Source organism: Siphateles boraxobius, unplaced genomic scaffold (assembly GCF_051911475.1).
Source record: "Siphateles boraxobius isolate OS27281-9 unplaced genomic scaffold, OSU_SipBor_1 25, whole genome shotgun sequence".
Lineage (NCBI taxonomy): Eukaryota > Metazoa > Chordata > Actinopteri > Cypriniformes > Leuciscidae > Siphateles > Siphateles boraxobius.
Genome location: NW_027508866.1, coordinates 18,458,871 through 18,485,017, shown reverse-complemented (window position 1 = coordinate 18,485,017; position 26,147 = coordinate 18,458,871). Strand labels below are relative to the sequence as shown.

Sequence of the window (26,147 nt, the reverse complement as noted above, 5' to 3'; positions counted from 1 at the left end):
TAAGAAGGATTCATCCAATCAGAGCGCTTTTTTCCGAATGACTTTAGTCAGTGCCTCGCAGTCAGCAAGAGATGAACTATGAATGCTCATATGCAGAATTTATATCTCCTTTTTCCTTTGGTAGTAATCTTATGTGAGCGAGTTAAAGGTGCAATGTGTAAAAAATTTGAGTATCTATTAACAGAAATGCAATATGACATCCATAACTATGTTGTCAGTGGTGTATAAAGAACTTACTTAATAAACCGTAATGTTTTTATTACCTTAGAATGAGACATTTATATCTACATAACCGCGGGAATCCCCTTCTATGAAGGTCGACATATTGTGACGTAATGTTTCTACCGTAGCCGACAGAGAACAAACAGCGCTACAGAGCGCGTTTCGTCACAACCTTGAAAGAGAAGCAGCAGAAAGCTAGAAGCTAGCCATAAACACCGTGAGTAGTGACTTTTCCCTTGTCAGTGGTGTAAAATATGTAGTTGGATTGTTTCATGTAACTTAGTTCTTCTCCCTCGCTGTGTTATGGATTTGCTATGAGGGGATAATGTGCTGCACGTTCGTGAGACAGCTGATTAGTACTCTTGTCATTGACCGTAAAACAGTAACGTTACAGGAATCACCAACCCGTCGATCTTGGAAGCATTTTAAGTCGATCGCGAAGAGTTTTCAAAATCAGAGAAAAAAAGCCTATTGTGTGTAGTAAATGGTGTCCACTGTAACAGCTCATATTGAGCCAGCTAAACGTTTACTTTCCTGTTAGAAACAATATATAGTTGCATAGTTTCATGTGGTTCTTCTCCCTCGCTGTATTACGGGTTTGCTATGTGGGGGGAAATGTGCTGGTTACGTTTGTGAGACAATCAGCTGATTACTATTATTATATTATATATTAAGTCCCTTGATCCTCACCTGACTATGGCTTTGTAAACTTTATCCATGATGTGGTTTATAATGGACTGTGGTACAGAAACAGTGACAATGTTACACACTCTTGGCTTACTCTGGCTATTCTCTGCTGTCTCAGACGACGATATGTTTGTCCAGTTTCAGGCACCGTAGCTTCTTCGAAAGGGAGGGGTGAGCAGTGGGCTGAGCCCTCAGTGCAACTCGCAGCCGAACCGCTAGATGTCGCTAAAAATCACACACTGCACCTTTAATGACAAGAATTTTAGTTGTTTATTTACTAATATCCTGTGACCTTTCTGGTGTTTGGAAAGTAGATTTGTGTACTTTATTGAGTACAAAAATGAAAGAACAAACCAGTTATTCCCAGAATGGCAGATCTACCACGAGCTCGACTCAGACTGCTCAAACCCCATTCTACATTACAGGCATGGACTGTTTTGGACCATTCCAAATCAAGATTGGAAGACGATGTGAAAAGAGGTGGGGAATCATTTTTAAGTGTCTTACAACACGAAGCGTTCACCTAGACCTCCTCACATCCATTGATACTGATTCCTTTCTGATGGCCTTGAGGAGATTTGTAGCTCGCCGCGGCACACCTTCTGAGTTATATTCAGACCATGAAACAAACTTCCATGGAGGACAAAGAGAGTTGCAAGAAGCCTTTACATCGCTCACTCCCCAAATCCAGCTACATTTAGCTAAACAGAAAATTTCTTTCCATTTTAAACCACCTGGAGCCCCACACTTTGGAGGTGTGTGGGAAAGAAAAATTAGGTCTGTCAAGACTGCCCTTCGGGTCACAGTCAGTTCCCAAGTTGTAACAGAGGAAGTTCTCCAAACAGTACTCATTGAAGTGGAAGGAATGCTTAATAGCAAGCCCCTTGGTTATATTTCCAGTAATGTAGCCGACCTTGACCCCGTTACACCAAATTATCTGCTTATGGGGCGGCCGGACAGCTCACTACCCTTTGTAGTTTAACCTGCTACCGAACTTATGGGCAGACGGAGATGGAAGCAGAGTCAAGTTCTGGCCAATCTGTTCTGGTTAAGTTTCATTCGTCACTACCTGCCTACACTACAGACCCGCAATAAGTGGCACACATACAGATGACATTTCTACTGGAACCGTGGCAATGCTCATTGATCCACAGCACCACAAGCATTGTGGTTGGTAGGCAAAGTTGTGAAGACTTTCCCAGGTTCTGATGGCCATATCAGAGCTCCCGAGATTCAGGTTAAGGATAAAACCTACACCCGGCCTGTCTCCCGCCTGATCCCCCTTCCCTCATTCTCAGATTAAGAGGAACCTATCTGAGCCCCCTCAGACTGATTAATTCTACAGAGTACAAATATGCATAGCATATTTGGGGGCGGCAGTGTTAAGGATTCATCCAATCAGAGCGCTGTTTTCTGAATGACGTTAGTCAGTGCCTCGCAGTCAGCAAGAGACGAACTATGAATGCTCATATACAGAATTTATATCTCCTTTTTCCTTTGGTAGTAGTCTTATGTGAGCGAGTTAATGACAAGAATGTAAGTTGTTTATTTCCTATTATCCTGTGACCTTTATGATGTTTGGAACGTAGATTTGTGTACTTTATTTATGTACCACTAGCTCATTTGGGTTTCCATCGCGGCAATTTGTCGCTACATTTGTGGCAGCTGTGCACAAGGCGATCCGTGATCAAATCCTTGTTCAAGATTCGGGCTCTCTCAAGCCAGCATCAAAGTTTTTTCACAAACTTTAGCTTCTAGTAACTTTTTACTAGATGGTGACACCAACATTTGTAATATCAATCAATTTAAAGTTTCTTTACAATTTTATATAAAAAAAGCAACCAACATGAATACCAAAAGTACATCTCTAAGAACTTGATTTTTTCAGTTGCTCAGTTGATTTCCTTTGAAAAACCTTCACTGTTTCTCCTACAGGTGGTCTAGCTGCAGTCATCTACACAGACACCCTGCAGACTGTCATCATGGTTGTGGGATCATTCATTCTTATGGGCTTTGGTACGTTCATTCACTTTTTTCTGTACTTTAAACGTTTTGGATTAAAAAAGTCGGCTAAACAACTACTTGGTTCAACATGTTCCGTTTTCTTCCAGCGTTCAATGAGGTCGGAGGCTATGAGAACTTCAAAGACCGATACATGAATGCAATCCCGTCAGTGCTGGGTGCAAACATCAGTGAAGCGTGCTACACCCCTCGTGCGGACTCATTTCACATTTTCAGAGACCCCATTACTGGCAATCTGCCCTGGCCTGGAATGGTCTTTGGTCTTACTATCCAGGCTACCTGGTACTTTTGTACTGACCAGGTACTGATCCATTTATCAAGGTTGCTGACTAATTTTTGTGCAGTAAACCTTTCTAGACTGTGGCTACCTTCTTGTATTGTTTTATTCTGTGCGTAGAAAAGTTTTATTAGGACATAAGAAGCATTGTTTGAGAAAATAAGAGGTATATACTGTATGTCCTACGTGTTAAGACATTCACACATCATTCATACAACTGACAAATGTCTTCTGTGTCCAATTTTTGACAAACTGCACTTGAGTTTCTCAGGATGAACAGTGTGCTTCTTGTTTTAGTCAGAGCGAGTCCAAGCTTAAACAGACATGCTTTTAGTTTGACCCCTGATTAGTCCCCACTAAATAAGATAAGAGAAACAAACAAGCAGATATAGACTTACCACAGTTAAGCTAGTTCAACCGCCAAAACTTAAAACATAAATGTTTCAGACTCCAATGTTTGGTTGCCCTAGTCTGGTAATTGGGTGATTTAGGTGACATTAGTAAAAAAAATCAATATTTTAGCTTTAAAAGATGCATGGAGACATTAACATATTCACTCATGTCAAATATATGGGGATGGTGGTGATGGGGATGTTCTTCCTCTAAGGGGAGTTTATTTTTTAGTGAAACATTTTACCAGAAGGTTTTATCAGTCATATCGGTGTCACGGATCATATCGGTGTCACGGCCCGCCGCACACGCTGCCGCCACACCCCAGCTGCTGATGGATGCCACTGCTAATGCAGCTGTCGCTCCGCAACAATCACTTCAAGATACCCTCACTGAATTCCGTCAAGCTCTTCAGAACTACCGACCTGCCTCAGTAAGTCCCATGGCCAAACCAGCTTCATATTCAGGCGAGGAGGAGTGCAATGGATTTCTTCTTCAATGCAAACTCTACATGGAGGTAAACGCTGTTCAGTTTATTTCTGAAAGAGCCAAAATTGCTTTTATAATTTCTCGGGTCGTGCATTAAACTGGGCTCAAGCTCTCTGGGAATCCAATGCACCTGCATTACAGTCTTTAAATGGATTCTTTGAACATTTTCACACTGTATTCGCTCAAACTTCTAGTGCCATCTCCGTTCATGATCAGCTGTATCGCCTACGACAAGGCACCTCCTCTGTTTCAGATTACGCTTTGAAGTTTCGGACGATCGCGGCAAGTAGCGGAGGGAACGTTATCGCTTTTATGACCGTTTATCGTCAAGGACTCAACCCAGATGTCGGGCTACAATTGGCCATCTATGATGACACCATCGGGATTGAAAAACTCATCCAACGCTTGATCCTCATAGCCCAACATCGCACTGCATGTTTGTTTAATTCCCCTACACGTCCTCACATCTCCTCGTCCATAAGCCCTCCAGGACCTGAGCCCATGGAAGTTGATACAGGACGTTTAACTGTATCTGAACGTAACCGACGTCGAACTAATAACCTATGTCTCTACTGTGGTGCTTCTGGACATTATCGTGTCGAATGTCCCGTCCGTCCCAGCCGTTCGGCGGTGAGTACTGTAGATCTACTATTTCCAGTGTTAAACCTAAAACAAACTCCGGTCTTAATAACATATCTGAAACACTCTATTCCAGCGAAAGCACTGATTGACTCCGGCGCGGTGGGGAACTTCATTTCAGCTTCACTACTCAACCGTTTGCAAACCCCCCGTCGACGATTAAATCAACCACTGAGTATACACTCCATCCTTGGAAAACCCCTTTGTAAAAGAAGTATTCAGCACTGCAGTCCCGAATTACACCTTTCCATCGGTTGTCTACACCAAGAAAGTTGCTCTTTACTGGTACTGGAGAGCTCCACAGCAGATATCGCCTTGGGAAGCCCGTGGCTTAATCAACACTCGCCTGACATCTGCTGGACTTCTGGAGAAGTACGTCGTTGGAGTGATCACTGTAAAATGCATTGTCTTCGTCCTGTCAAGAAACAATCCTCAGCCGCCATATCCGCTGTCTCTGCAGTCCTGGGTTCAATCCTCTGTCGAAAGTTCAGTCACAGAGTCTTCTCAACAGATCCCTCCGGAATACCGGGCATTCCAGGACGTGTTTAGTAAACAACTCGCCACCACTCTACCACCTCACCGGCCATGGGACTGTGCTATTGACCTGCTGCCTGGGGCCACTCTTACCGCATGGGAAGATCTACCCGTTGTCCATCCCGGAGCAGAAGGCCATTGAGGAGTGTGTGGAAGAAGCCTTACGCCAAGGATACATTCAACCTTCTACGTCCCCTACCGCCTCAAGCTTCTTCTTCGGTAAAAAGGACGGAGGACTTCACCCATGCATTGATTACCGCATCCTTAATGCTTCTACCGTCAAGTACAGATATCCATTGCCCTTGGTACCTTCGGCTCTTGAACAGCTACGTTCACTCGGGTGTTCACCAAACTCGATTTGAGAAGTGCTTACAACCTGGTTCGTGTTTCTGAAGGCGATGAGTGGAAGACTGCCTTTATCACTCCTGCTGGGCACTATGAATATCGGGTCATGCCGTTCGGGCTGTCGAATAGTCCAGCAGTCTTCCAGGGCTTCATGAACGAGATATTCCGAGATATGATCCATCGGTTTGTGGTCATCTACATTGATGACATCCTAATCTACTCCTCCAACCTCGATGAACATGTACTACAGGTGAAGCAAGTCCTTAAACGCCTCTGTGAGTACCAACAGTACCTGAAGTTAGAAAAATGCGAGTAACATCAAGAATCCATGCACTTCCTGGGGTACGTGATTCAGCCAGACGGCGTTTCTATGGATCTAAATAAGGTAAACGCGGTGATCAACTGGCCTAAACCCCAGACCCTGAAGGAGCTGCAACGTTTTCTTGGCTTTGCCAATTTTTATCGCCGGTTCATCCGTGATTACAGTAAGATCTGCGCTCCAGTAACATCCATGGTGAAGAAGGGTACCACACAGTTAACCTGGTCTGCTGAAGCTTCCGAGGCCTTTGAGGGTTTGAAGAAAGCCTTCTGTTCTGCTCCTACGCTGTGTCATCCCAATCCTGATCTCCCGTTCATAGTGGAAGTGGACGCGTCCACCAACGGAGTTGAAGCTGTTCTTTCACAGCGGCAGGGGACCCCTCCACGACTCCATCCATGCGCCTTCTTTTCACTCAAGATGTCCCCGGCGGAGCAGAATTATGATGTCGGTAATCGAGAACTCTTGGCCATTAAAATTAAGAATTACCTCCACTGTAATCAACGAACCCATACTCCCTCCAGCCATGTTTGTCAGTCCCATCCAGTGGAACATCGACGAACTCCTTGCCGACGCCACCCTTGCCGAACCTGCTCCGCCGGGGGGGTCCTGAGGGGAAGATTTTGTACCTACCAACTTCCGCCTTCACCTCATGGACTCTGTACACTCTTCTCCGGGCTCTGGACACCCAGGCAGCCAACAAACCCTCTCACTTCTCCAACAGCGCTACTGGTGGCCCGGCATGGCCCAGGATACCTCCCGATACGTGCAGGGGTGCACCTCTTGCGCTATGGCCAAGGTACCTCAACGTCTCCCAGAAGGGAAGCTAATGCCTCTACTAATTCCGAACAGACCCTGGTCCCATCTCGCTGTGGATTTTGTTACCGATCTACCATCATCCAACTCCAAGACCTGCATTCTAGTGGTCGTTGACAGATTTTCCAAGTCATGTAAATTGATATCCCTCTCTGGACTTCCCACAGCCTTCAAGACAGCAGAGATATTATTCACCGAGATTTTCCGCCACTTCGGAATCCCAGAGGCTATAGTATCGGATCAGGGACCACAGTTCATATCAAGAGTCTGGAAATTGTTCTTCAAGCTTCTAGGAGTATCGGTCAGCTTGACGTTCGGGGTACCACCCTCAATCCAACGGCCAAGCGGAGCGTAAGATCCAGGACATCGGGAGATACCTGAGAACCTATTGCCATGACACACAGGACCGCTGGGACCAGTACCTTCCATGGGCAGAGTATTCCCAGAACTCTCTACGCCAAATATCTACAGGCTTGACGCCGTTCCAGTGCGTTCTGGGATACCAACCACCTCTGTTCCCATGGACAGCCGAACCATCGGACGTTCCAGCGGTCCAACACTGGTTCACCGAGAGTGAGAGGGTATGGGTCTCAGCCCATGTCCATCTACAAGGGGCAGTACGGAGGTTCCAACAACAGGCCGATGTACGTCGAAGACCCACACCCCACTACACTCCTGGCCAGCTGGTGTGGCTCTCCACCAGGGATATCCGCCTCCGACTGCCCTCCCGTAAACTGAGTCCAAGGTTCATAGGTCCATTTGCACCCACCGGATTTCACCCACCTTCCATGTTTCCTTGTTAAAACCTTACACTGCACCTCTCTCTTCCCCTTCCACGGAAGCTGAAGCTGGCGAAGTGCCCCCTCCTCCTCCAGTGGACCCCACAGACGAAGCCGTATACCAGGTCCGCACCATCCTGGATTCCCGACGACGGGGGGCCAGCTGCAGTACCTCGTGGACTGGGAGGGGTTTGGACCCGAGGAACACTGTTGGGTCCATCGGGACGACATCTTGGACCCCATGCTCCTCCAGGACTTCCACCGTGACCACCCGGATCGTCCAGCCCCCCGTCCACGAGGTCGCCCTCGTCGTCGGGGTCTACGGCCCTCAGGAACTGGCCGTGGAGGGGGGGAGGGGGGGAGTACTGTCACGGATTCACCCAACGACACACCCCAGCCAGCTTCAACCCAACACACCTGGTCCCGATCGCAATCACCGGAATTCTGATTTACCTCACCTGCACCTTCATCACTTCGCTCACCACGCCAGCTCTGCATATAAACCCCAGTCAGTCTACAGCTCACTGTCAGGTCTCGTCTTTTGACGCCAGTGACTCTCCGGTTCGTAACTCTTCGGTCTGGTTCCAGTATACTCAGTATATCTACGCAAGTATTGTCCTTCAACACTAACCTCTCAGTGTGTGTGTATTCCAAGCAGCCTCTGTGTGCCGTGGTTCCCCGGGATTCTCCAAACCGCCTCTCTGTGTTCTTCAGTGGAATTCTCGGATCTCTATCAGGACTCCAGTGGTCAGCTATTTCCAGTATCTACGAGACGGCCAGTATCAAGTTCAAGTCTTCTCCCTGTGTTCCCCTGTGTGGATCTCGAAGCTCATTCCGTATTCAGGAGTTGCATACCGTGTCTAAAATAAAACCTGTTAACGCCATTCTCTGTGTCTTCATCCTTGCAGTAGTGTGACAATCGGCAGATGTTTATGTTTTTACAAACAGTAGTCAATATTCTTTGTTTTTAGTCTGACACTATAGAGAAAAATATAGCTTTAAAAAGTTTATTACAGTTCATGACATACATTACCTGCATCTCAACAATTGTTTTATTTGCGTCTGTTTTTGTTTCTCTAGTGTTGATTCTGGAGTGCCTGATATGTTTAGGCGGGAAATTATGATACTTTAAATGTCCTAGGTATTATATGAAATATATGTATAAATGCAATTTTGAACAAAATGACAAGCAGAAAAAAATCAACAGAAATGTAAAAAAAAAAAAGAATGAAAAAAGTTTGGGTCAAGTCACATTTATTTATATAGCATTTTTTTACAATACAGATTGTTTCAAAGCAGCTTTACATAGATAACAGGAAAATAATGCAACAAAGTTTGTGTCCAGAAGAAAATAGCGTCACAGTACAGTTAAGTAAGTTCAGTGATGTTTAATTTTTGCTGTAAAAAAGTTGTTTATTTATATATATATATATATATATATATATATATATATATATATATATATATATATATATATATATATATATATATATATATATATATATATAAAATGGGAGAAACCAGGCTCAGGCGGGGAGCCAGTTCTCCTCTGGCCAATGAACGAACAGTGTATATGATTATGATTCAGGCAGCATTATGATTATGATTCAGGCAGCATTGTGATTATGATTCAGGTCAGAAGACAGATTGTATTGGAACAATCAGAATATTATCCAGTTCCATCTAGTTGCAGATCAGTGTTTTTTTTTTTTTTTTTTTAAAGAAATTAATACTTTCTTTCAGCAAAGACACATTAAAATGATCAAAAGTGACAGTAAAGACTTACATTGTTGCAAAAGATTTCTATTTCAAATATATGATATTTTTGTTTTAAATATTCTATTCTATTCTATTAATCAAAGAATGTAAAAAAAAAAAAAAAGAATTTCCACAAAAATATTAAACGCGTCAACTGTTTTCAACATTGTAAATAATTAGAAGAGTTTCTTAAGGATTAAATTCATCATATTAGAATGATTTCTGAAGGATCATGTGACTGAAGACTGGAGAAATGATGCTGAACATTCAGCTTTGATCACAGGAATAAATTGCATTTTAAAAATATAATCAAATGGAAAACAGTTATTGTAAACTCTATTAATATTTCATAACATTACTGTTTTTACTGCATTTTTGATAAAATAAATGATGAGCATAAGAGACTTATTTCAAAAACAATAAAAAATATTTTGACCTTTGAACAGTAGTGATTCAATGAACAACAAACTGATTTTTTTAATCAGCAAGCCCTTGTAAACTTTTTAAACAGTTGTTTAAACATTCAATAACTGGACTAAATTATTCCAGTGTTACAGGATTTTGTGAAACTGTGGTGGGTAGACCTCGGTCACTCTAGGGTCCCTCGTAAGAAAATTGTGTGCATTTTTATGTTAAATTCAAAAATCTGGTGAGATTTTTTTTTTTTAAAAATTAAAAAATAATCTTTGAGAGTTTAAAATTAAGAGCTCCAACCCATATTCAGTGTGCAAAACGAACAAAGAAAAAGTCTGTGCCTTAACTTTAAAAGGGACTCAAACCTCTTTTAGTGATATAGTAACTCAGTCTACATTACACTACATAATACTAATAAATAATAAAAAATAATAATATTCCTATGACAGTAATTGCCCTATATTGTAAAACAAATGCACTGAAAAATAAACAAAACTTTCCAAATTAATTTTATCCTAATTTCTATACATGCAAGACTCAGCAAGAGTGAGCTTTTTATTTAGCCGGAACTGCAGTCGAGCTTTAATTTTGTTTACAAGTTTACAAAAGCGTCTCTTTACAAATTTAGTGAATGCTGTTATTTAGTGAAACACTTTGCAAATGTGAAAATAATGCATGCTAAACTCAGCACATGCACAGATGGAGTTCTCTGCATTCATTCACTGTGGACTGAGACGCTGAGCTGATCATGTGCTGATCGCGTGACTTCGCACACTTCTCTTTGCGCAGCGTAAACAGACAGTCTTTTAAAAAGGATACAAAGCCTTATCGAGCTTTCGATTTTAATTAGTTTGAGAGCAATGGCACAAAACACGACATTAAAGACCTTTTATATTATTATCATAAGTTGATATATATTTTCGGGCCGCCACTTTCTAGTTAATGAATGTTAAGCATTGAAATATATTTGTAGCGGCCAATGCTCATATTGTGGTGGGCCGCTACAAAATGTATGGAGAAACACTGGATTCTGAGCACTAAAATGTTCCTCTGGGTTATTCACACAAACACTCCATCTTGTTTTAGGTGATAGTGCAGCGCTGTCTGTCTGCCAAGAACCTGTCCCACGTGAAAGCTGGCTGCATCCTGTGTGGTTATCTCAAACTTCTGCCCATGTTCCTCATGGTTTTCCCTGGCATGATCAGCAGAGTGCTGTACACAGGTGAGAACGATTGGCAGCATCCTGGCTGAGATGGGTGATCAACGGATTAACTATTTTGTACATGTTAGCAAATATGTTGACAGAATCCTGACTAAGTGATATTATATGGCAACTTTAATGTTAATATATGGCCAACTAGGTTTTGTTAGTCTCACCGAACTAGACTTTTGCCCATTAGAATAAAGTCTGGACCATGTATTTCTCACAGAACAAGCAATTTACTAGCATCTTATTCTAGCAAATAATTAGAGAGGGGTGCATTTCCAAAAAGCATTGTTAGCTAACTAGGTATGGTTGCAAGTTCTGTCATTATTAACATCGTTAAATGAGTCTGTGTTTCCCGAAACCATGGTTACAGTGAACATACACAAACAGCATCGCAAAGTTGTGTGGTCTGAACGACAGCTATCCACAAGTTTCCTACGTCCAATGAGGCCTTGCGTCAAAAGTGGGCGGCTGGGCGCGTCTTCCGGTTGGAAGTAAACAAGCGAGACGTGACACTCGTTTATTCATTGAACAGTTGATAGTCATTCAAGATGTAACGTTAGCGATCCAAACTTGCTAACGATAAACATAACCTCAACGAAATTAAAAAAGGGTGAAATAGCAGTAACTTAGGCTACTAGGGATGGACATTCGATTACATTTTCTTAGTCGATCGTCGGGAGAATTAATGATCGACTAACGTTATAGGCTAAACTAATATTTATATTAAAATGTATTATTAACTTTTTTATAAATTAAAAATGCAATAAAAATACGAAAAATACAGCGTGTTTTTCCACGATGAATTCTTTATTACTAGAAGATCAACTTGTGGCAGTTACTGGACGTTCGGTTAGGCTAAACTTGGAGATTCGCTGCGGTAGTCTGGAACCTGCCGCTGCGAGCCGGCGTTTCTTAAACAGAGACCCTCGTTTGTTCCTAAATAATAATAAAAAAAAAAAAGAATCCTGTTAAATACGCTGTAACATACCCGATTTAAAACCGAAATCGATCCACGAACCTGTGTCGCGGTGTGGGAAAGCAGAATTTCAACTCCCAGAGTTATCCTTCCCGTCCAGATCCAATAGGCTATAGCATAGCTTTACATTACTATTAGTAGCCTAGCCTATTATCTGAAGTTAACATTATACAATAAAATACCACAAAAATACATTGAATATATTAAAACTTCTGTTTATATATCATACTCCATTAATAAAGCAGTCTAGACATTAGAAAAATATAACACATGCATTTTATATTTAATATGAGGGAAATACACATGCGTGACGTGACACAAAATGTTTCATCAACAAATTACCTGAATTTAATAAATAATAAGTAAATATAGCAGACAATAATATCACCACACGGAGGCGGCAGCGCCTGAACTGCAGCTTGTCTCATAAATGAACCGAAACTCAGCATAGTCTACTTGCCTTACAGACCTGAGAAATATATATATTATCTACAGAACGCTTGAAATGTCTTAAACGGAACAATTCAAAACGAAAGAAAACTATGTAATCCGTATGAAATGTGCATTTTTCTCCGGCGCTTTCACTACTGTGAAGATCGCGAGTCAGCATCGACACAGAAGACACTTGTTTATTAATAAATAGCCTAATTAAAATGTATCATTGCTTTATTTTACATATTCATAATCATTACTTTTGCCGGTTCTTTGTGACAGCTTTTATGTGTTTTATTGGCAGCGCCACCCTTACATGTTACATCAACATGTCTGCATCAGCACCGAAAACATGGAGACGTTTATATAATGGGATAATTGTAGGCTATAATAAAATTGGCCACTGAATTAGCACATGTTGTCCATGAGCTCCGTAACGACATCTCTCATAAAGGTTTGCGACTTAGTTTAAATAGTAGAAAAATGATCTGAAAAAAAAGAATAATGCATTGTATGTTTCTATCCTTCTTATAAATAATTCTAATTTTGTTTTAATTCTTTTGAAAAGCAGACATGAAATAATAATTAAAAACCAGTTCTGCATATCTGACAAACATAACATAATGTCTAAAGCTTAAACAAAAATAACAATGAAAATTGACAATAAAAGCCAATTTAAAATTACATTTATAATTAAAAATATAACGTTTTTGTATGCAATGTGAAACTACTGTTTGTGTATATTGTATATTCTCTTGTTTGTGTTAGATGAGATTGCATGTGTGGATCCAAAAGAGTGTGACTTGTACTGTGGAACCAGTGTGGGCTGTAGTAATATTGCTTATCCGAAACTAGTGGTGGACCTGATGCCAAACGGTAATATCCAGATATTTCTAGTTCCCATTCAGCCGGTCACGTTCAAGGTTACATCGGACTGATGTCATGGGGTCTCGCCTGGGAGCCCAATCACCTCCAAGTGGTATTAGAACGAGCCAACATTGGCCAGTGAGATTTGCATGCTGAGTCACACCCACCTGGACATACAGGTATAAATAGGACCGGCATTACTCACTTAATTTATATTTTGCTTTGGAGCCGAGATTCGTCGTTCTTCCAATTCCCCTCTACTGAAAAGAGAGTAAATTTCTAAAGAGCAAATAACAGCAATTTTAATTGCTATCAGGGGAACACTCTGTAAACAGCAATTTGAATTTTGCTTGCAGCTCATCGTGGGACGGGGGATTCCAGCGGTGTTTGCATCCAGCTTACTGTGCACACAGTGCAGCTTTGCCCCTGGGCGTTTCGGCTAAAAGAGCAGTTCCCTAAAAGAGACAGCACGGGTGGTCAGCGTCTTTTTCAAGATGTGTTTCCGTCCGTGTGTTTCTGGATGCATTCGTTCCTGACTTCATCTGACTGCCGAGTACGCTCACTGTGAGAGTATGTCCATGTTGGCAATGCATTTGCGACTCCCCTTCTTCAATACGGAGGCACGAGTCCCCTCTGCTGCTAACCAGCCCCCTGCCACTTCTTGCAGTAGAGCCGTGGGTCTGGTTAGCACTCTGGGAGATCTGAGGGTTACAATGAGAGCATCTTTGTCGGGTCCGCCCCCACGAACCTCACACTCCTCTAGCATGCCATGTGCCATGATTCAGTTGAGCTTAAAATCCTGTCTTTGAAGACAGCACTCGCTTCCTTCAGGAGGGTGGGGGACCTGCAGGCCTTTTCGGTAAGCGAATCATGCCTAGAGTTCGGGCTGGCCTTGTCTCACGCTTTCCTGAGACCCCGGCCCGGATAAGTTCACATCACTCCCTTTCGGGACCAGGTAGTAGGAGACCCAGCCCTCATGCTGCTGTGTCCAGTTCACGTGTTGCATGTTTATATGGACCGCACACAGAGCTTTAGAAGCTCAGAGCAGCTCTTTGTCTGCTTTGGAGGCCAGCAGAAGGGAAAGGCTGTCTCCAAACAGGTTGGCCCACTGGATAGTGCATGCCATCGTCTTGGCGTACCAGTGCCCCCTTGGGGTGAGAGCTCAATCCACTTGGAGTGTTGCTTCCTCCTAGGCGTTGCTCTTTTTGCTAAAGTAAAGCATTTTTTATCTAGTGAGGATTTAGAAATTGTAGTTCATTCTTTTATTACATCTAAGCTTGACTACTGCAATTCTTTATATATCGGTCTCCCCCAGACTCTTCTTGTCCGCCTACAGTTAGTGCAGAATGCAGCGGCAAGGCTTTTAATGGGGGTGCGAAAGAGAGAACATATTACTCCGGTACTGCAATCCCTACATTGGCTACCGGTCAAATTTAGGATTGATTTTAAAATTCTCTTGTTTGTTTACAAGGCATTGTCAGGCCTTGCCCCCCAGTACATCAGTGATCTTATAGTTCCTTACTCTCCTTTTAGAGTTCTCAGGTCCTCCGATCAACGACTTTTAAAGGTACCTCGTTGTAATTTAAAATCAAAAGGAGATCGTGCTTTTTCCGTGGTAGGTCCCAAACTTTGGAATAGTCTCCCATTCCATGTGAGGTCAGCTCCATCGATTACAACTTTTAAGTCTTATTTAAAAACGTATTTATTTTCTTTAGCTTTTGAATAAAGTATGTCTGTTTTGTTGTATGACTTCCATGTTATTATTCTGTAAAGCACTTTGGGGCAATGTCTGTTGTTTAAAAAATGTGCTATATAAATAAAGTTGCTTGCTTGCTTGCTTGCTTGCTTTCCTCTCTGGTAGACATCTGCAGAGCTGCTGGCTGGGCGACATCTAACACATTTGCGAGATTCTATAATCTCCAAGTGTAGCCGTTCTCATCCGTGTTGGGTACAAGCAGGTAATGTGCGGGAAGACTGGCTCGGTGTCTTGTCTTTTCCTGGGCGGTTCTGCTCTGCCCTGTCTCTACACCAGTTAGAAGCTCCTCCCTGGCTAGCTAGGACCTTCCGCAGAGATCTTCCATATGCATCACTGCCCCACGGTTCAGTCCATATGTGTACCTCCACACGTTACCTCCCTTTGGACAGGGTGTGGTCTCCGTAGCTTTCCCCTCTGTTGGGACAGGGCACGCTTCCCAAACGTTACGGTCATGGTTGGGAAACGTTGGGAATTGAGTTCCAAAGCACTCTTCCCTGGGGTAGGACCAGCAGCTTCGACCGTCCCCAGAATAAGATCCTGCCCCTTCCATCCTATATGGTAAGACTACTTTCTCGGGCTTACATGGGGCGCTGGTTAGGTTACGAAATAGTCAGAGCAGTTGCCAAAAGGAGCCATCATCTGCATCTCCAACACTCGTAACACAGTTCAGTGGCTGTGGCACTTTCCATAGGGATGTAATGCCGAACGTGACTGACTGAATGGGAACATCTAGGTTACTAATGTAAACCCCATTCCCCGAAGGAGAATGCCACCGCTGAATGGCCGGGATCCTGTCTCGGCTCCTCAGCAAAACATGAATGAAGTGAGTAATGCTGGTCTTATTTATACCCGGACGTCCGGGTGGATGTGACTCATCATGCAAATCTCACTGGCCGATGTTCATTGGCTTGATCTGTTACCACTTGGAGGTGATTGGGCTCCCAGGCGAGACCCCATGACGTCAGTTTGATGTAACGTTACATTAGTAACCTAGATGTTCTGTCTCTTTATATGCTTTGATAGATCTGTCTGGTGTTATGGGTCTAAACTGCTGTGTGTGTTTCTGAAGGTCTCAGAGGCTTGATGTTGTCTGTCATGCTGGCCTCTCTGATGAGTTCACTCACTTCCATCTTTAACAGTGCTAGCACACTCTTCACCATGGACATCTACACCAAGATCCGTCCCAAAGCCAAAGAGAAGGAGCTTATGATTGCTGGGAGGTGCGTTTTTGTGTCTGTTTGTATGTGTTGCATATTGATTTCTGTCCTTGTGAGCAGAAAATGATGTGAAAGGGCTCTTGAGATGCCTGTGTTCATGCATACAGGTTGTTCATGCTAATTCTGATTGCTGTGAGTATCGCATGGATCCCCATAGTTCAGTCAGCTCAGAGCGGCCAGCTCTTCGACTACATGCAGTCCATCACCAGTTATCTGGCACCGCCCATCGCCGCTGTCTTCACCCTCGCCATATTTTGCAAAAGAGTAAATGAAGCAGTGAGTCAGTCCTTCACATTTTACAGTTTATTTATTTTGCTTAGTATTCGTTTATTTATTTTGGTTTATATCCATTTTGCTTGTTAAATTCAGCTTGATATTAATTATATTGATAATATTTTTTCTCTCAAAACCGCTCAAGATTTTTTCAAGAAAGTCTTGCTGTACATTTTTTATCTATTGACACCTGGTGTTGATATTTCCTCACAGGGTGCTTTCTATGGGTTGTGTATTGGTCTTTTGGTGGGTCTGGCGCGTATGATAACTGAGTTTGCCTATGGCACTGGCAGCTGTGTGAGCCCCAGTAACTGTCCCACGATCATCTGTGGTGTGCACTACCTCTATTTTGCTCTGATCCTCTTCGGCCTGTCCTGTATATTGATACTGGGCATCTCCCTCATGACCAAACCCATTGACGACAAACATGTAAGCTCTTGTTGTAACAAAACTACTACAACTCTTCAGTATTATACAGTGTTCTTAATCATGCTTCTGTACCACCATTTTTTCCATTAACAGTTTTTTTATTCACTTTAGTACTATTTTCACAAGTAAGGTGTACTTTTTCAAAATTGTTAGTGCTAATATCACAACAGATCATCAAAAGGGCACTTTTTTCAAACATTTTGGCATGTTTTCAATTGTGTTTTTGTATCTTTTTCACAACACAAAATAGGTGTTTCAGCTACATAAATGTTTCATTCACAGTAACTGTCTTTCATAAAACTGCTCTTACTATCAAACTTTTGATTTGTATCTCTTCTTGTTCAGTTTAATAAATTTATCTATTATTTAATCCAACTGAACTTAATGGTTAATCAATTAATCATTTGATTTATGTAGATATTGATTCTATAGAAAGTTTCTAAAGAACTTGTTTGCAATTTCCGAGATGTATAACCAAATGTAATGAATTCTTTTTTACATTGATTTATAGATAATTACATTGATAACAGATTACCATGGTAGAGACTGTCACATTAGTGTAACTCACCCACCCTTTATCTGTAAAGGTCAACTACAGTATAGATTCAGTCATATGGTATACAGTGAGAACATTTACTGTATTGCCAGCAAAATCTGTTCTAGCACGAAACCTCATGGCAGTTTCATAACTTCATCACACCTTCTGATAACACACTAGATACTATTACAAACATTTTGGATTCAATTACATAAGTTTAGTAATGTAAGTGTATTTTCTAATGTGGCAACTGTAGCCTGTATTACTGTAATTATTTTAGCAACAAGGGTGATTCGAAACATGTTTGTTGCATTATTTGCTGTTGAATGAACTGACTGTTAAAAGTACTTCATTGAAAGAAGATCATACTGTTGTGTTTCGGTGATTAAACCAAATGTTCTCATTACATATTACAATAATCTTGTGTTTGAAACAATGATTATGTGGAATGAAATGTGTATAACTGTAATGAAAACATGGGATCAGGTTTTGAGAGAATGACCAGCTGCGTTACAAGTGTGATCAGTTTGAATTGTTCAGAGTTTTGAAAATGTACACCTTATTTGCGAAAATGGTACAAAAGCGAATATTTTTTTTATTTATTTTTTACAAATATTTAATATTCTTATTTCACTTGAAATACACATATTATACGTATAACATTATATACTACAGTTCAAAAAGTTCAGGTGAAACGTTTTTTTTTTTTTTTTTGTATATATATAAGTTATTACTTTTATTAAGAAAGGTTGCATTGAGTTGATCAACAAATACAATTGATAGATTAGATAGATCTTTGGAAATTGATCTTAATGCCTTAATTTAAAAAATTAGGGAAAATCCAACCTTTAAGGACTCCAATTTTGGCCCGGAACTGTTTAATCTATACATGCTCCCCTTGGGTTATATTTTATCTAGACATGGGGTTTCTTTCCATCTGTATGCCGATGACACTCAAATGTACTTGCCTTTTAAGGCGTGATGACAAGCTTGCTTTAAAGCCAATATTGGACTGTCTGGATGAATTGAAACTCTGGCTTTCTAGTAACTTCTTGAGTCTCAATGAGAGCAAAACTGAAATTATCTTGTTTGGGCCCAATGACCGTCTACTCATGATTTTGATCTACAAACGTTGTTACCATTTAGCACCACCTGTGTTCGAAATTTGGGGGTCTGGTTTGATAACAACCTTAAATTTAATAAGCAGATAAGTGCTATGGTTAAGTCCTGTTTCTTTCACCTCCGTCTTTTAGCCAAGGTTAACCCTCTGGGGTCTGAGGTGTTTTCTGGGTCCTTGAGGTGTTCTGACAAGCTCTGACATTGGTGCTTTTTTCAGTTATTTATAAACATGTTCAGATAAATGCTGTTCTTTTGAACTTTCTATTCTTCAAAGAATTCTAAAAAAAAAAGGTACACAACTGTTTTCAACATTGATAATAATCATAAATGTTTCTTGAGCATCACATCATCATATTATACTGATTTCTGAAGGATCATGTGACACTGAAGACTGGAGTAATGATGCTGAAATTCAGCTTTGATCACAGGAATAAATTACGCTTTTTACTATAAATTCACATAGAAAACAGCTGTTTTACATTGAAATAATATTTCACAATATTACTGGGTTTGTTTTGTATTTTTAATCAAATAAATAAAGCCTTGGTGAGCATAAGTGACTTCTTTTAAAAACATAAAAAATCTTACCGACCCCAAACTTTTGAACGGCAGTGTATACAAGGTCCTTCTCAAAAAATTAGCATATTGTGATAAAGTTCATTATTTTCCATAATGTAATGATAAAAATTAAACTTTCATATAATTTAGATTCATTGCACACCAACTGAAATATTTCAGGTCTTTTACTGTTTTAATACTGATGATTTTTGCTTACAGCTCATGAAAACCCGAAATACCTATCTCAAAAAATTTGCATATCATGAAAAGGGTCTCTAAACGAGCTATTAACCTAATCATCTGAATCAACTAATTAACTCTAAACACCTGCAAAAGATTCCTGAGGCTTTTAAAAACTCCCAGCCTGTTTCATTACTCAAAACCGCAATCATGGGTAAGACAGCCGACCTGACTGCTGTCCAGAAGGACATCATTGACACCCTCAAGCAAAAGGGTAAGACACAGAAAGAAATTTCTGAACAAATAGGCTGTTCCCAGAGTGCTGTATCAAGGCACCTCAGTGGGAAGTCTGTGGGAAGGAAAAAGTGTGGCAAAAAAACGCTGCACAACGAGAAGAGGTGACCGGACCCTGAGGAAGATTGTGGAGAAGGACCGATTCCAGACCTTGGGGGACCTGCGGAAGCAGTGGACTGAGTCTGGAGTAGAAACATCCAGAGCCACCGTGCACAGGCGTGTGCAGGAAATGGGCTACAGGTGCCGCATTCCCCAGGTCAAGAAGCTTTTTCAACCAGAAACAGCGGCAGAAGCGCCTGACCTGGGCTACAGAGAAGCAGCACTGGACTGTTGCTCAGTGGTCCAAAGTACTTTTTTCGGATGAAAGCAAATTTTGGATGTCATTCGGAAATCAAGGTGCCAGAGTCTGGAGGAAGACTGGGGAGAAGGAAATGCCAAAATGCCTGAAGTCCAGTGTCAACTACCCACAGTCAGTGATGGTCTGGGGTGCCATGCCAGCTGCTGGTGTTGGTCCACTGTGTTTTATCAAGGGCAGGGTCAATGCAGCTAGCTATCAGGAGATTTTGGAGCACTTCATGCTTCCATCTGCTGAAAAGCTTTATGGAGATGAAGATTTCATTTTTCAGCACGACCTGGCACCTGCTCACAGTGTCAAAACCACTGGTAAATGGTTTACTGACCATGGTATTACTGTGCTCAATTGGCCTGCCAACTCTCCTGACCTGAACCCCATAGAGAATCTGTGGGATATTGTGAAGAGAAAGTTGAGAGAAGCAAGACCCAACACTCTGGATGAGCTTAAGGCCGCTATCGAAGCATCCTGGGCCTCCATAACACCTCAGCAGTGCCACAGGCTGATTGCCTCCATGCCACGCCGCATTGAAGCAGTCATTTCTGCAAAAGGATTCCCGATCAAGTATTGAGTGCATAACTGAACATAATTCTTTGAAGGTTGACTTTTTTTGTATTAAAAACACTTCTTTTATTGGTCGGATGAAATATGCTAATTTTTTGAGATAGGAATTTGGGGTTTCATGAGCTGTATGCCAAAATCATCAGTATCAAAACAATAAAAGACCTGAAAGATTTCATTTGGTGTGCAATGAATCTAAAATATATGAAAGTTTAATTTTTATCATTACATTATGGAAAATAATGAACTTTATCCCAATATGCTAATTTTTTGAGAAGGACCTGTATATGTATATGTATTTTGTAAATATATATACGAACACCTAGTTCCTTGTGCCTTGTATATAGGCATGTGTAGGGCTGCATAAAATAATAACAATAGCCTAGATAGCAGGCAGCCTATAAATCGTTAAAAATGAACACTTCAGTAACACTACACTAGACAAACATATATTGTTCATCACATGTTACTTCAAATATTTCTATTTGTTATTAAATGAGATGAGTTTGGCGTGAAGCCTAATGTGTGGTGTTTTTTGCTTTTCAGACCCAAACTCAGCGCGTGCAGCGATCGAGCCGCTCCAAACTATGAAACATTATTGTTACATTATACATCTACGTTTGAGCAGATATCCACAAACACCGTATTTAACAGTAAACACAGGTCTAAACATTAAAATACTCCCCATATTAGAATAAACACTCATACTAGCATACTTGTATCTCATTTCATAACATTTTAGGCTGGCACCAGTTTAGTAGCTACAATGTAAAGTTTATGCAACAATAAAACACTTACTATTATGTCTCTTACCTTAAAAATTGTTCTCATAATCAAAACGTCTTCTGAGGTAAATCCAAGGTAAATCCACAGCACAAACAGTCTTCCAAACTGATGAAAAGCAGAGAAATACTGGAGTCGCTGATTCTTTGTTTAGAGCTGATGAGGGCGTTAACAGCTCTGCGTTCCTTGACGTGGATCATTTGAATGAGAACAGCTCGCGCGCGTGGGTGTGTTGTCAAATTAAAGTTAATGAGCTCGGGCTGGAAAACTGTACATGTCGTTTCTTTCATACGAATTTCTTAAGACAGAACTTCAAGACAGACAGACAGACAAGACAGAACGTGCATCATGTTTTTTTCTTTATTTTACGAAAAACACAACTTTTGTTTTTATTATTAGTGTACACAAAAAAAGAAGACATTTAACAGTTTTTAATGATGTATAACACTTGCCTGTATGACAAAAAGCGACGGAGTTATTTGAGTTTCTTTTGCACTGATAAGAAAAAAAGCAAGACTATCGCGCCGGCGTGATAGCCGACTCCAGGGGGTTAAGTCTTTCTTGTCTGCTAAGCACTTTGAGATTGCCATACATGCATTCGTAACATCCAGATTGGACTATTGTAATTCTTTATATATTGGTGCCCCTCAGAAATGCATCACTCGCTTACAATTGGTCGAAAAAGCAAGTTGCACGCCTTCTCAAAGGGAAGCGTAAATTTGAACACATTACACCAGTGCTGATCTCGCTTCACTGGCTACCGGTTAAATTCAGAATTGATTTTAAACTTCTCTTATTTGTTTTTAAGTCATTACACAACCAGTCTCCACAGTACCTATCTGAATTACTTCGCCCAATCACACAGTCAAGATCACTCAGATCGGGGGACTCTAACTTAGCCTACTATCTGTGCCTCGAACCAGACTAAAAAATAGGGGTGATCGTGCCTTTGCAGCCTTCGGACCTAGGTTATGGAATAGCTTACCGGCTCAGATGAGATCTGCCCAAACTCTGTCAATTTTTAAATCTTCTTTGAAAACTCATTTCTTTTCAATAGCTTTTAATATATCTTGATGTCTGTGTCTTTACTTTGTACTTGTTTTTTATGTCTCTTGGCCTTGTTAAGCACTTTGGTTACCGTCAGTTGTTTTAAATGTGCTATACAAATAAAATTGTATTGTATTGTATTGTATTGTATTGTATTGTATTGTATTGTATTGCCCCCTTGATTTTAAGGAAGAAAATTTCTTTATTTACGATACATTATTCATTGACAAAGAAAATTTGTGTCCTTAAAGGAGAACTCCGGGCAATTTTTAAGTTAATCTTGATCGTTAGACCTTTGTGAGTACTGACTATAGAAAAAAAAACGAACCGGATTGGTGCTTGCTACGCGGAGCTGCGACCGCGAATGCCCAGAGCTCCCACCCAGCTAAAACGGCAGCTATGGGGGCATCGACATAAAGAGCGTTTTTGAGCCTCTTAACAGACACAAAATGCAATTAAAATGTCTGTCCAACATGAACAGGGACCCTACATGTGAACAAGATGCGTTTAGCAACTTAGCCATTGTTTCAACTCACCTAAATAGTCTTTTAGACGGCAAGCTGTAGTCTCGCGCTGCAGTCCCGTGCTGTAGCCGGAAAAGGTAAACAATGTCCAGGTGGGAGGAGCGTTGATCATGTGCGACGAGTCTTCGTACATGGAATGGCATTTTTCTTCAAACGGCCCCGCTGTGTTGAGTGTGTGTAGTCATCCTTGTCAAAGTGTTCACTGCAAATGCGGTAATCTTTACCGCGTAGTACTTCTACGGGAGTTTGCACATCAAGTTGAAATACAACTAGCCACAAACTGCAGAATCTCGAGGTCATGGAAAGGAAGACGATGAAAATTTAAGCTCTTATATTTTCGCATTCTGTTGTCACAATTCGGAAAGGCACAAACACGAACCATTTCTTCTTCACTTGTAACCAACTCTGATCATAACTCGTCGCACATGATCAACGCTCCTCCCACCTGGACATTGTTTACCTTTTCCGGCTACAGCAAGGGACTGCAGCGCGAGACTACAGCTTGCCGTCTAAAAGACTATTTAGGTGAGTTGAAACAATGGCTAAGTTGCTAAACGCATATTGTTCACATGTAGGGTCCCTGTTCATGTTGGACAGACATTTTAATTGCATTTTGTGTCTGTTAAGAGGTTCAAAAACGCTCTTTATGTCGATGCCCCCATAGCTGCCGTTTTAGCTGGGTGGGAGCTCTGGGCATTCGCGGTCGCAGCTCCGCGTAGCAAGCACCAATCCGGTTCGTTTTTTTTTTCTATAGTCAGTTCTCACAAAGGTCTAACGATCAAGATTAACTTAAAAATTGCCCGGAGTTCTCCTTTAAAGGCTGGCTTTTTCCTCATTCTTTTTAGTCAACTTTAGCATGGGTGTATTCACTTATGCTAAGCATGATAGATAGATAGATAGATAGATAGATAGATAGATAGATAGATAGATAGATAGATAGATAGATAGATAGATAGATAGATAGATAGATAGATAGATAGATAGATAGATAGATAGATAGATAGATAGATAGATGGAAATCTATGAAGCAAGTGTATAACTATTTTGTTTCTATAAAAAAAGCTCCTTCTCTGTCACGGCCCCTCATTCTGTGGCCCCTTGTTTTTGTGCAGCTGTACAGGCTCTGCTGGAGCTTGAGGAACAACACTGAGGAGAGGATAGATCTGGAGGTAGATGACTGGACTGATGAACAGGATTCCAACTTTATGGAAACAGAAGGTACGTCTGCACAAGCCACCAAATTTATAATCATTGATAGGTAGCACAGGTAACACTCACTGTTTTTGTGTGCAACGTGCATCACATGGTTTAGTGAACAGTATGTGGGCGTCTGTGGGTGGACCGTCTGATGCTGAGACTAGTTATGGCCATTTTAATTGAATAGATTTTAGTTTGTTCTAGGAAAACAAAGGATGTTGATCCAGACATTTCTTATTTGTGTAAATCACATTGCACATGTAACATTAGCTTTTAATAACCAATAACCACCGTTTCCGTTCATCTCTTGACCCTGCAGAGGTGCGTGAGGAACCCAGCTGTTGTAAGAAGGCCTACAACTGGTTCTGCGGCTTTGATCAAGGCAGTGCCCCTAAACTGACTAAAGAACAGGAGGCGGAGATAAAGTTGAAGCTCACCGACACCACTGAAAAACCTCTGTGGAGAAACGTGGTCAACGCTAACGCTATTATCCTCCTCACCGTCTGCGTCTTTTTGCATGGTTACTTTGGTTAAAGATCACATCTGTATCATCTAACTCTGTTAAGGATATTAGACCTGTATTCTGTGGACAGAAATGTTACCTTATCAGTAACATCAAGCTAAATGTGATTAATCAGATTGTAAGATCAAAATTCCTCTTGAAACATTCAATACTTTTTATAATATCCTCAACAAAAATCCATTTCTTCCTTATAGCTGCTTACTGTACTTTGTTTGATGGCAGGAACAACAATACAATAATTTTTTGTCATTTTTAATTTATATAAATTTTTTTAACACCTAAACTAACTTAACTTAAAAAATTCAGTAACCTGGTTGCCTTAAAATTGAGTTTATTGAAATTAAAATGAAATATTTTATTTAATAAAATGGAGATTGGTTTAATCAACAGAAACTCAAAATATTATGTTATCCGAAACACATTAGTCATCTAAGTTGATTTGACAAAAGAAAAAAAGTTGTTATAACAAATCATGAATATATTTTTTATTGTGTTGAGGTGTAGGTTTTCTGATTCGGGATCAGACTCGCGCTTAATGGCAAAGATCTGACGAATTCAAAACAATTCCACATGTGTAGCAGATATTTTGAAAATTATTTTAATAAGCAAAACAGCTACCCAATTATAGCAGTGGGCGTTTACTTCCAAGTCTTGGATGTCACTCTGGAATAAAGGGGGCTGCTGCTGAGTGGTGGGGCTATGGAAGGCTTAGGCTTCCTGTTTGGCTGTACAATGATCTGGTAGCCTTGCATCAGTCGTTGACAGATGAACTCTTCAAACACCTGATGGGCCGTCATCACTGGAGACCCATCGTCACGTCTTCATAAGATGGAGAGCACATCAATTTTGGACTGAGTTCTTCAAAATATATCAAATCTACAGTGGGTTTCAAAAGTCTAAGGATACTTGAGTTTTCATAATCTTTTTTCTAATTTAGTAAAAAAATTTATTACAAATAAGGAATAAAATTTTGAGTTCAATAGAAGCAAGAACATGTAACTATTTACAAAGCATTTCACATGCTCACTGTAATGTTTATTAGAGACCTAGAAATAGGGTAATGTTTTAAATATTTCCCAATCCCTTTTTTGTCATGTTTAATTGTTTCATGAGAAGGAACAATGTAATATCCAATATCAACTGACACCAGTAAATGTAAAAAGCCCACCCACTTTTTCAGAAGAGCTGGATCTGGAATTATAAATTTTCCCTATTGGGAGCCAAATCAACCAGGTACTGTCACCATTATGTTGTCACGTAATCACACACGGAAACAGATGATCCAATAGCAGGTATATTTATTAAAGGGTAATCCATACTCACAACAGTCCAGGCAAATGGTCAAAAATCCGATAAGTCAATCCAAGAACATGAAACATGAACAAGAACAAGAACAAGAACAAGAACAAGAACAAGAACAAGAACAAGAACAAGAACAAGAACAAGAACAAGAACAGGCAGCATACAGGAACAGAAGTGTGCGGACATTAAACAAGGACTCCGTAACAAACACTAACACAGACAGGGATTATATACACACAGAACTAACAAGGTGATGGGAAACAGCTGAGTGCAATAATCAGATAAGTGACAGAACAGAATGCAGGGAATTGTAGTCTAATG

At 40.8% G+C, this 26,147-nt stretch overlaps 1 protein-coding gene across 1 annotated transcript in view; it reads left to right on the top strand.

Moving 5' to 3' along the window:
* The window catches only part of LOC143750151 (sodium/glucose cotransporter 1-like), a 63,485-nt gene extending 38,828 nt beyond the window's left edge, over positions 1 to 24,657 (top strand). Inside the window, exons 7-15 of the mRNA XM_077243031.1 lie at positions 2,845 to 2,925; positions 3,021 to 3,232; positions 10,775 to 10,910; positions 13,075 to 13,182; positions 15,999 to 16,149; positions 16,254 to 16,422; positions 16,633 to 16,848; positions 23,917 to 24,022; positions 24,321 to 24,657. Of these exons, the coding sequence (XP_077099146.1) occupies positions 2,845 to 2,925; positions 3,021 to 3,232; positions 10,775 to 10,910; positions 13,075 to 13,182; positions 15,999 to 16,149; positions 16,254 to 16,422; positions 16,633 to 16,848; positions 23,917 to 24,022; positions 24,321 to 24,535 (1,394 nt within the window). The 3' untranslated portion in view covers positions 24,536 to 24,657. The remainder of the gene's footprint in view (positions 1 to 2,844; positions 2,926 to 3,020; positions 3,233 to 10,774; positions 10,911 to 13,074; positions 13,183 to 15,998; positions 16,150 to 16,253; positions 16,423 to 16,632; positions 16,849 to 23,916; positions 24,023 to 24,320) is intronic.
* Positions 24,658 to 26,147: the final 1,490 nt, after the last annotated feature.